The sequence below is a fragment of the Hyperolius riggenbachi genome, chromosome 1 (genome assembly GCF_040937935.1).
Source record: "Hyperolius riggenbachi isolate aHypRig1 chromosome 1, aHypRig1.pri, whole genome shotgun sequence".
In the NCBI taxonomy this organism is placed as follows: domain Eukaryota; kingdom Metazoa; phylum Chordata; class Amphibia; order Anura; family Hyperoliidae; genus Hyperolius; species Hyperolius riggenbachi.
Genome location: NC_090646.1, coordinates 428,374,348 through 428,386,646, shown reverse-complemented (window position 1 = coordinate 428,386,646; position 12,299 = coordinate 428,374,348). Strand labels below are relative to the sequence as shown.

At 42.4% G+C, this 12,299-nt stretch overlaps 1 protein-coding gene across 2 annotated transcripts in view; it reads left to right on the top strand.

Moving 5' to 3' along the window:
• Positions 1 to 12,299, top strand: part of AGTPBP1 (ATP/GTP binding carboxypeptidase 1) — a 180,986-nt gene that overhangs the window by 109,827 nt on the left and 58,860 nt on the right. For both annotated transcript variants that reach the window (XM_068237116.1, XM_068237126.1), the window contains exons 12-14: positions 676 to 773; positions 4,730 to 4,846; positions 9,134 to 9,837. In XM_068237116.1, coding sequence (XP_068093217.1) covers positions 676 to 773; positions 4,730 to 4,846; positions 9,134 to 9,837 — 919 coding nt within the window. The remainder of the gene's footprint in view (positions 1 to 675; positions 774 to 4,729; positions 4,847 to 9,133; positions 9,838 to 12,299) is intronic.

Genomic DNA, 12,299 nt, shown 5'->3' with positions numbered 1-12,299 from the left:
TACTTTTTTAAATATAGTAATTCATTTTTAAAACCTTTCTTCCTAAGCATTCTTTTCACACATTTCAAAAGATGCAAGTGATTTGATCAGCAAGTAGCGAGATGTCCTGCAATGAACAGTGAGATTCAATGAAGGACACCTGAAGTGAGAGGGATATGGAGGCTGCCATATTTGTTTCCTTTTAAGCAATACCAGTTGCATGGCTATTCTGCTGATCCTCTGATACTTTTAGCCATAGACACTGAACAAGCATGCAGCAGATCAGAAGTTTCTGACATTTTTGTCAGATCTGATTCTTCTGTTTCTTGTGTGATTCAGACACTACTGCAGCCAAATAGATCAGCAGAGCTGCCTGGAAACTGGTATTGTTTAAAACGAAAAATGGCAGCCTCCATATACTTCTTGCTTCAGGTTCCCTTTGATACTAACTATTTTCAAGGGAGTTGGGAGCCCCGCTGGGCGTCTGTTCCTGGTATGCCAGTAACCACAGTGACCTGAGGTTTGCGCACATCATGGCAACTCATTGATGTGTTGGGTATGTCAGCATGCAAATCAGTGATCATGACTTCACAAAGAAGAGATCACAAATCCATCACCTTTGTAAATTAGACTCCCTATCTTGTATTTAAATGTACTCTATTATGTCAATGTGATAACGTTTTTATTTTTGCACAGTTGACGATGTGGTTGATGAGAGTGATGACAATGAGGATAATGAGGCTGACACAGAAGTGGATACAGAAAACGAAGATGAGAATGAGCTAAATTTGAAGGTATATTAACAATTTTAAGTTTTTTGGACCGATTGATTTTTAGATATTAGAGATGACAGAATCTGTTCTAAAGGTGCTTACTAATACAGCTAATAGACTACCATTCCCTTCATAGTGTGATGTTGGGGCTAGGTTGTGAGCGCTGACTCTGCAGAGAAAAAATACAAATCCACTAGTGTGGATGGAGTTGGTAAATGCTTGCTCACTGTATTGATTTCCACCAGGTGCTGCACCTTCCATCTATAATCCAAATTCATCTTCCTCTGCAAGTGGCCATATACTGTGGTGGAAACATTAGCCAATACTGAACACCTTTCTGCTACCAAGCGGAAAAAGTGTTTGGCATTGGTTCCCATCGTCATGTTCTGAGCCCCCAGGTGGATATAGAACCGTAAACACAAACAATTCGGCCTCAGTTCGGCCGCCCATCTGAACCGGCCCTTAGTGATGTGCTTTGTTTAACAACATATATAAATGCATAATAATAAAAATTCTAAAATTTGTATTTATATTATATTTGTATTTTAAAATTTAGCACTTGAGAGATGCAGGCACTACGGGCGCACTCAAGAGGCCACCCTTCAGTGTTAGGGAGTCTTGCCTAAGACTTACAGAATAGGTATCGGCTTACTGAATAGGAAGAGCCAAGATTCAAACCCTGGTGTCCTATGTCAGAGGCGGTGCCCTTAACCAGTATACTATCCAGTAATACAATTAATGTAGATCCATCCAGAAGGATCTTGCCTCACTGATATTCCCTGGCCACTGTGATGATAACTTAGCTTAGGCTGTTTGGCTATGCAAAATTCTCCTCCCAGAGCATTCTGGGAGGGCAGGTATTATTTCTACTGATTTTTACTGGCTTTGGAGATTTCAGTAAACAAACCGCAGAGATCACCTGGCAGGACTAAAGATGTTGCCATCTGTGATAAATTTCAGCATGTAAATCAGGGAGAAGAAAGATTTTACACTGGACAAACACTGACTAAATAATATTGTAAAAAAATAAGCAATTTTATTTATTATGTTCTTTTCAGTACATCTCCTACTTTAATGTGTGATTCAAATATACTTCTGATTAACAGTGTTTAGCTGAGAAGTAAGGAACAATGTTTTAAATTGTATTTTGTCATTTTAGCCATGTTTCAATAATTAATTATTATACGGATCCCATTTAATCTCCATCATGTAGGGTGCTATACCCAGCAGCTGGTTGTGGGGAGCATAGGGGGAACAGCAGACTAAAGCACTATGTAAACAATCCCTGCCTAAGGGCTGGTTCACATGGAAGCTTGGGGGCGTTTACGACTCATTTGCTAAACACACCCATTCAAGTGAATGAGAGTATTTAGCATTGTGCGGTTACCGGCGATTACCGTCAATTGCGTTCCAATCCCGATTTACTGCGTCGTTTTAGCTGGCCCTAGGAGCCGCATGCGGCATCCAGGGTTGCCTAGCTGCCGTGGCTTCATGTCCCCTTGCGGGGACGAAAAACGCTGATCGTGACGGGAAGCCAATGATCGCCACACTGCCGTCCCCTGAACGAGACGTCACAGGATGACGCGGCTTCTGGCCGCCTAACGCCGCCTGTCGTCCGTCTGAGCCAGCCCTAACTTTTTTCCTTAAAAGCTAGCACTGTCAGCAGTCCATTGATCTCAGATAAGATCTCTTCTGAAAACTTGTGTGATACCTACTGGTCCAAGCTGATAGATTGCATCAACTGTTAGGGCCGGTTCACAATTGTTCTGAAAACATATCCGTGGCTCCGGTTAGCATCCGTGGCTCCGGTTTTTGGCCCGGATCAAAACCAGAGCCATGGATATCAATGTTAAAAATAGCAACCCTCTTCACTCAAATTAAAAACGGATCTGTCTGCATTCAGGGGGATACGTGTTGAAAAACTGAACAGACGGTCCAGATTTGCAGCATTTTCACGGACCCCGGATACACGGAGGGGTAGTGAAAATCAATAGGGAAACTAATCCCAATCCACTGCCCCCCGTCCTGGCTGCTGTCCCCTCCAGCATGGAGTCCCGGCCCGCCCCCACCCCCCCACGGCTGGGCATACGTTTCCACGGACTGGAAACGTATGCTGCAAAATTGTATTTTTTAGGAAAAATGGGAGTAGAGAAAAAAAGGTTCGAAAAACAGATCCGTTTAAAACAGATCTGATCGGCAAGCAGACCAGTGTGGACCTAGCCTAAAAGTGTGACTGTTGGGCATAAAATCAAAAATCAATTCTTTATTTTTATCTGCTAAACAAGTATTATTTTTATCTGCTAAACAAGTAATAAGGATGCTATCCAGGCAATCCAAAAGTTAAAATCACTATTACTTGTTGATAAATGATCATTCCCCAGTTTGTTTGACTCTTATTTGGTACGCACAAAGGAAGTTACAAGGCATGCTAGGTTGTTTTTTTTTGTTTTTTTTTGTTTTGTTTTTTGCTTCTCTACTTCCCCTCAGACTTCACTAATGCAGCCTGCTTGGCTGAAGCCTCTTTCCCTCCTGGTTTCCCCTCCCACACCTCTGTTTCCTCTCTGATTAGCCAATATTTCTCATGCTGAGTTAATGCACTTTCTATAGTGAAGGGTGATCAATGCATACATAATCAGGCAGAGGGGAGTAAGGGAGGAAATGACATCAGAATTGGCTTCAAAATAGCCACACTTAAAATGGGAAATGCTAAAAAGGCTTTTCACTTTTTTTCCCCATAGAAAATTCACTAAAGTCAAAATGTGGACAGTGCAATACATATGTTATGGAGGTAGAGCAAGTATTTATCTACTTATATATGTGTTTTTTTTTTTTATTCTGAGAATAGTATGGCTGACAGCTCCTCTTTAAAGTGTTTTCACACCCTTGGCGGATGTTGCCCATCTGGGGTCAGGACCTGATCCCCTTGGGCAACATGGCTGGGCTGCACACAGCGTCTCAGGTGTGGCGTCACATGTCGGGGGGATCGGTGGGGTGTTGGCATCGCTCAGGGGACACCAGCTGCCATATACACGCCTGATTGTTGGCTGAGGTGGTCTTTATCGGCCGCCTCAGCCGACGTAAGTCGGGTGTGTGTACAAGACTTTAAAATCAAGTAGATATCAATTATATAACAACTTTTATGCTCCACTTAAAGTGATCCAGGATCCAACTGTTTATGGAGCAAGACTTAATCATGAGTTGTAAATTTTGCCTACACCATGTTCCTTCTCTAATCTGCTTCTACTGGTCAACTGTCACCATTTATAGTCTGGTAATATCAAAAAAGGGCTATTGGGCACCGGCAAAGTGTAAGTGGGCCAATGGCAGTAGCTTAGTGAGAGATAGGGTCAGGCACAGTTTTGTGCTCACTGAATGAATGAACAGTTGGACACAGGTTCACTTTAAAGTGAACCAGAGATGAAGCACCCTCATGTATTTTACCATATATATCGGTGGGAACATTAGAGAAAACACCTATCCTGCTCTCTGTTACATTTTTTACTGTTCAACCTGCTTCTAATCAGCCCTGATAAAATCCCCGACTGAGCATTCAGTCTGGCTTTGCTCAGTAATCATTATAGCTGAGTCTGTCTGGGGATTTTATCAGGGCTGATTAGAAGCAGGCTGAACAGTGAAAAATGTAACAGAGAGCAGGGTAGGTGTTTTCTCTAATGTTCCCACTGATATATATGGTAAAATACATGAGGGTGCTTCATCTCTGGTTCACTTTAAGTGCAGTTCTAGCAGAGATTGCTGTTACTGTAGAGTTGAGTTGTAATTAAAATAAAAAATGTTTCAGTCTATTAAACAGTGAGATTGAAATAATGGTACATGTGCTTCAACAAGCTTTTTGCTTGTGTAGCCAATATCTTTATTCAATTTATTTTAGCTCCAGTATAGTTGTTGGTTGATGTGAATATACAAATTGAGTAATGCTGCTTTATTGATACCAGATTTTTTTTTGGCTTTCTTTTCAGAATGATGACATAGAGACTGACATAAGTAAACTTAAGCCTGTTCAAGATTTAGGCCGGTCAGTAGAAGACCTGAAGATGTATGAACGCTTTTTCCCAGAGCTAACAGATGATTTCCAGGTAAAGATGGAAGTATTCTTTAATGTGCAGAAATATTTCTTCTTTCCGCTAGTTAGCGAATGGTGTGATATGATATACAATGCCTCTGTGCAAGGGAAGCCCATCTGTCATTTGTGATCTTTTCTGAGGCGAAACAGTCTGTCTCTTTGCTCACAAATTATATTTTAAGATACTGCCTGTAAAATGGGAAAGCGGAAACATACATTTGTATACATATACTTACGCAATCTCCTGTTGGACAATAAAATGTATCATTTAACTTGGCACTTTTCTACTTCTAGCAGTGGCATAACTGTTACAATTCTAGTTCAGGAAATGGAGCTCAGCTGTTTTTGTAAAACTAAGTAAAAACTTAGGGGAAATGCAGTGAAAATAACGTAATGAAAAAAAAGTGCTTCATTTTACAATAATTATTTATAAATGATTTAGTCAGTGTTTGCCCATTGTAAAATCTTTCCTCTCCCTGATTTACATTATGACATTTATCAGATGGCGACATTTTTACTGCTGGCAGGTATTGTCTGTGGAAGAAGATGCTGCTTATTTGGCAGTTTTAAGCAGCTGTTATTTCCCACAATGTAACAAGGCTCCCACCCTGGTGCTGACATCACACTGTGGGAGGGGTTTCACCACAATATCAGCCATACAGAGCCCCCTGATGATCCGTTTGAGAAAAGGAATAGATTTCTCATGGGAAAGGGGGTATCAGCTACTGATTGGGATCAATTTCAATCCTTGGTTAAGGTCCCTCTTTAAATAGAGCCCGAGAATTAAAAAAAAACCTAAGCTGCGATCCAGGGGGCTGGGCAGATCAGGTAGCCACCATCCCAGCCGCTTTCCGCCGCCATGTTGGCTTGCACTGTCTCTCTTTTACTTTCGTGCCCACAACACTGGAAAGAGAGAGAGCTCTCTCTTTGTGCAGGGAGGTGGGGCATGGCAGGGGGCGTGGCCATGGAGAGAGAGCTGCCCCAATGGCAGCTCTGGAAAGCCTGCAAGAACTCCACATAATAATAAAACATAATACAAAAAAAAAAGTGGTTTTTGGCAACTGAACATGCTGGAATACATTGCCTGACTGCTATTATTACTTCCTGCTGAAGCTCACCAATGCTTGTCCTCTATTCTTCATAGGGCAGGGCAGGCTGCTGGGCTGAAAGCCTACCTACCATTGTGCTTCTCTGGGTATCTGACACCTAAAACAATCACTAGCCATTGTTCCTGGTGACAGTAAACATGTGTACAGGACATACAGTGCACTAGGAGGGATAAAATGAGTAACTGCAGCAGGTATAGTAATGCCAGCCTGTCTGTTGTTTAGTAATATTTCATGAGACTTTGTTGACCCATTGTGTGATTTTAAGTTTCTGTTTGGTGACTGAAATACATGGCATTCACCACTTATTATTCAATGCTGCTACTTTACTGCTGCAATCACAAATACCACAGGATAACAAAGAAAAAGGATTTATATGTGAATGTCAACCGAACAAAAAAAAGTAATAAAATAAAACAGATACTTACCTATGGAGCGGGAAGGCTCTGGGTCCTATGCAGGGGTCCCCAACCCCTGGTCCGTGGCCCACTGCTGGCTTGTTTTGTGTAGGGTCTACTATGGCCTCTTCTCTCAGTTTTTTTCCCCCCAGTAAAGCAGCATGCAGCAGAGTGTCAATAGGTGGCACTGTTCTCTCATTACAGTGTCAGTTATGCTCCCTCTGAACGGCCCAATGCTGACAGACTTTAGGATGGGGCTACATAACACTGGGGACACATCTAGCTACCTAACCTGGGACGGGGCTGCATAACAATGGGGGTACATCTAGCTATCTAAAATGGGGAGGAGGGCTACATAACACTGGGGGTAAATTTAGCAATCTATACTTGGGAGGGGGCTACCTAACACTTGGGGGCACATCTAGCTATCTTAAATGAGGGCAGGGAGGCTACCATATTTATTTCCTTTTAAACAATACCAGTTGCCTGGCAGTCCTCCTGATCCTGTGTCTCTAGTACTTTTAGCCATATGCACTGAACAAGCATGCAGCATATCAGGTGCTCTGACTCAGCTGACTCAGGTTTTAGTGGATTAGCCATATGCTTGTTTCAGGGTTTGACTCAAACACTACTTATGCCAGAAGATTGATGGCTGCCAGGCAACTGCAATTGTTAAGTAAATGAACATGGCAGCCTCCATATCCCTCTCACTTCGGGTGTCCTTTACCTGGGGAGGGGGCTGCCTAATACTGGGGTAACATCTGTGCCTGTGTGAGGTTGTTTTGAGGCCCAATGGTTTTCCATGCACCCGCACCATAGCCCTGTTCCCTGTCCAATTTGCTGCCCCCAATGGACTCGGGCTCCCAAAGACTTCTGAAGCCTCCTATGGCGGCAGATTGGATCGAGGTGACAGCACTGGAACGTGGGGTCTTTGAAAGTAATGGGAAGGCTCTATAGGACCCAGAGCCTTCCCTCCCCCTAGGCAAGTATCGGTTTGTTTTTTAATTCAGTTTATATTGGCTTTAACAAGTTCCAGTTAAAACAATTAATTTTGTAATCCCAGATTTACTGAGACACGTTCTGGCTTGACAACACCGGGGTTATAACGAATGCTGAAACCTGACTTTAAATTGAGACCGGCGCAAAAAAGCAAGGGAAAAAAAATCCTGGTGGAGTGGGGAAACTTCTAACCATAAAGTATACACTGACTATTTTCACTGGCAGATTTGCACACCCTGCCAGAAATCCACATTGATCGATTCATGGCAAAGATCAATGAAATTGCAATCTAACTTGAAAGATGATTTTGGCACATTGGATGTGGCGGTAGATTAACAGCTCATATCAGTGCACTCTATCAAGCAGTGCGGTTCGATAGATGTCATGGATCAATCTATTGAAAATCTGTGTGCCGTGTATGGGGGATTCAATCCCTCTTTGATCAGATTCTTATTCATGGATTGACCTGTTTGCCACATAAGCTGACTTGGCAATTGATTTAGCTGATCACTATGCTATTAGGACAGCTGAGAAACATTTATATGGCAGGTAGTATGTATGCATCTACCTTCCACAAGTACATGCATATCAGTCAGAAGATGAATGAGCGTTAACTGTTGCTCCTTGTATAGTAACCAGGCGTGGAAGACCCAGTCTAGCCTGGAAAAGGCTCACTGTAGAGGAATAGAAACATCTCTATTCTAGTGTTAGACCTAAGAATACCAGAATAGGAGTATTATTTTTCTTAAAGGACATACGAGGTGACCTTAAATAAAGTAGATTTACTGTACTTACCTGGGGCTTCTTCCAGCCTGGCGGGTCAGCGTCTTCAGTGCATGCGTGTGCATGTGCACGCATGCACAGAAGACTCTGACCCGCCAGGCTGGAAGAAGCCCCAGGTAAGTAAATCTACTTTAAAGAGAATCTGTATTGTTAAAATCGCACAAAAGTAAACATACCAGTGCGTTAGGGGACATCTCCTATTACCCTCTGTCACAATTTCGCCGCTCCTCGCCGCATTAAAAGTGGTTAAAAACAGTTTTAAAAAGTTTGTTTGTAAACAAACAAAATGGCCACCAAAACAGGAAGTAGGTTGATGTACAGCATGTCCACACATAGAAAATACATCCATACACAAGCAGGCTGTATACAGCATTCCTTTTGAATCTCAATAGATCATTTGTGTGTTTCTTCCCCCTGTTCTCATGCACTGAAGTTTCAGGCTGCTCTTTTATTCCTGCAAACAGCTTTGCCCTTGTCTGAATTTCCTCAGTATGTGAAAGCCCAGCCAGCTCAGAGGACGATTTATCCAGCTTGTAAAAGATAAGAGAAAAGAGAGAAGCTGCTCTAATCTAAATAATACACAGGCAGTGTGCAGAGAGGGGGGAGTTCATAGCAGAACCACAACACTGAAGAACTTGGCAGCCTTCCAGACACAGGCCGACAAGTCTGACAGGGGAAAGATACATTGATTTATTACAGAGACAGTGATAGTATAAAGTGCTGCAGTTAGCCAGAACACATTAGAATAGCTTTTGGAACTTGTAGGATGATAAAAAACATTACATTAAGCATAGCAGACCAATCCATTAGCTCAGACACGCCCCACTGGAGAGCTAATTATATACTTCAGAATCCAGAATGTAAAAATATCATAAAGATATTGTAGACTTTATTGAACTAAATAAAGGTTTGTTGGGTTATTTTATTAATCCAATGAATTTCAGCTTGTCCTCAACAAATCCTTCCATGTTTTTTCTGAAAGTTTTTTTTATTGTATTCTTTCTTTACTTGTAGGACTTTGAATTCATCTCAAATGAACCAGTGACTGTAGCAAATCGTGGTGGACCTATTATTGTCCCAACTGCCGGAGAAGAGCCTATATACAAACCAAGACATATCATGAAAGAACTGACCAGAAAAAGCAACAGTATTTCTTTAGAAGCTGAATGTAATAAAAGACCAAGTTTCCTGGATGTGCCAAAGAAAAACGTTAAGAGAGACCACAATGGTTCCTATCAACAGACTCAGGGAGATCTTGAGAGGTTATCATGCTGCTACTTAAACAGTGACGTTGTGAGAGATCTTGACAGACTCTCCCTGCAGAAGTCTTCCTCCTGCAACCATTACAAAAATGTCACTGCATCCGCTAAAGACAGGCCTAACCTTTTATCTCATTCCTGCAGTACACCTCCCCAGAATTCATCATGTGGTAACAGCTTGTTTGAAAAGCATTCAGTGACTCTGGGCCCTTTATGTTGTTCTGGCACCTGGCCTGATGAGGAGGAAGACACAAGTCCTTTAAGTAGTGGACAAGTATTGCAGAGTTTGCTGGATACTGAGAACCTATTGCCCCTCCATGATCCTGAACTGTACATTGAGATTGTAAAGAATACGAAATCGGTCCCGGAGTATTCAGAAGTGGCATACCCAGACTACTTTGGCCATGTGCCACCATTTTTTAAAGAACCCATATTAGAAAGACCCTATGGTGTGCAAAGGTGAGCAGTCTATTTTATTGTTTTGTGCACCTTATGAGAGTATGGACTTAAAGAGAATCTGTACTCTAATATTCTTACACTAAAAAGCATACCATTCTATTCCTTATTTTCTCCTGTGCCCCTCTGTGCTGTTTCTGCCACTCTCTGCTGCAATCCTGGCTTGTAATTAACAGTTTTAGGCAATGTTTACAAACAAACTAACCAGCTTCTAATAGGCTCAGCTAAGCATAGTGTGTGAGTATGCAGGGGGCCTGCAGAGGGTGTGTATCGCTTCTACCAATCACAAGCAGCCCTGCACATTCCACACAATCAAAGCCTTAGCCCGACAAACAGGACAGAGGAAAGATACATTGATTTATTACAGAGACAGTGTAATTAGGAAGAGCTGCAGTAAGCCCCAGCACATTAGAACAGGCATAGGAACTCATAGGATAGAAGAACTAAGGCTGAAAAAATTGTTACAGAGTCTCTTTAAATGAGGAAGTAGAACCCTGCTAAAGAACTTTTTTGTAGCAAAAATAATTTTCCATGTCAACCACATCCTTTGGCCCACCTTGCAGCAGTGGCTATTACCAGCGTGTTGGATTTCATTAATCTATACATTAGTCTGGATTTATTGCGGTAGGGATAGATTCTGGCTCCTGATAACTGGCATCTAATAAGTTTAGTATTAACAAAGCAATTACCAATAATTTTCTAAACTTCTTTTCTGATGTTGTTTCGTTGCATTTACTCCACTGATCACCTAACTAATCAGCTTCTTTAACCACCCTGGCAGTTTGATTTTTTGCGGCGCTTGGCCACGGGTGTTTTTTTTCACCAATTTTTTTTTTTTTTACCATGTAGCTAACCTAACGCTAGCTACATGATTCCCCCATCCCTGCGCTATCTATCGCACCCCTCCGATCGCCGTTGGATATCATACCTAACAGGAAATCCCGCTCTGAATGGGATTTCCTGTTAGGGCTTCCCTCATCATTATTGCGACGATCGGAATGACGTCATGACGTCAGGGGGAGTCCCAATCCACCACATAGCGCAGCCTGGCGATCGAATAAAACACACAGCTAGAAAAGTGCTAGCTGCATGTTTTAAAAAATAAATTGTAAAAAACGACCCACCAAGGGCTGAGATATCCAGCCTGGCGGTACTGGACGAGCTGTGCTCGTCCATAACGCTAGGCTGGTTAAAGGACACCTTAAATTAGGAGATGGAGACTGCCAGATTTATTTCCTTTTAAACAATATGCATTAGAAGGAATAGGAATTGGCACTAAATGTCCAATAAATTCTAATTGACCGCAGCCAACAAGAAGACAATTCCAAACTGTCCCATACAAAATCTAATGGTAAATTTCAGCACAGTTCTCCCGCAATCACTCCTGATCAGAGGAATCAAAAACAATGGGTGCTGATAGTGAGATAAAACATAACCACTGTTAACAAACCATATTATAAGGTTATCAATCAGGCATGTGCTGGATAGCCAACCGTATCCTAGCAGATAGGTTCCACAGGATCCTCGGTGACGTCTGTCTCCTCTAATGCTGGGAACACACAATGTAATTTCCCGTCCGATTGACAGGTAATCTGATGGAAAGTTGTATTGTGTGCACATGTACAAACTGGTCTTGATCGATGAAGGGATCAATTTTCCTTCTATAACTTTGCAAAATCGATCCCTTTAATTATCAAAAACGGATTGGACAGGTCAGAAATAATCGTCTGATTCCTGTCGATCGGACCAGAAGTTGCTTTGTGTGTTCCCAGCATAATGGAACAAGCAAACAGTACATATGCAATTTTGGTCATGTATCGAAATAAGGGATAGATAAATGGTATCTGAGTGCAGCCTTTTGTTAAACCGATAATAAAAGAATAAGGCACTAGCGCTCTTTCCTGCCGCAAGGGACATGCAAGTCTATGGAGACTTGTAGAATTTAAATGATACAGCGCAATGGAAGTATCCAAATCGAAGCAGTGCCATTGCAAAGGCTGCAGCATGACACCTCATGAACCATGCTTACTGCACAGCTCATACAGTAATACAATGCAATGGGCGATGCAGGCTGTGTGCACGACGGGAGCGTAGCATGCACGCATGGACCTACTGGAATCCCAGTGACGTTCTTCCAGCTCAGCAAGGATTATGTCACTAACTAGCCTGCTTAAATGACCCTGTTGCTGCACCGTGGTGCAGGCTCATATGAAGCCTTATTTCTGCGGTGCGCAACCGGCCTCAGAACAACTCTCATACGGGGACCTGGATGACGGAGTGCTCCAGGTTTAAAAGAGTGCTCTATATAAGAATCCCAGGCAAAAGGAATCCGTATCGCACTGTGGGACTCCATCCCGACCAGTCTCGCACACACCGTCCTAACCCCAACCTCCTCTGACTAAGGTTAGTGCTCTTTTGATGCCTAGCCTTCTATTTCTAACATATCCCCTAACACAAACCTTTCT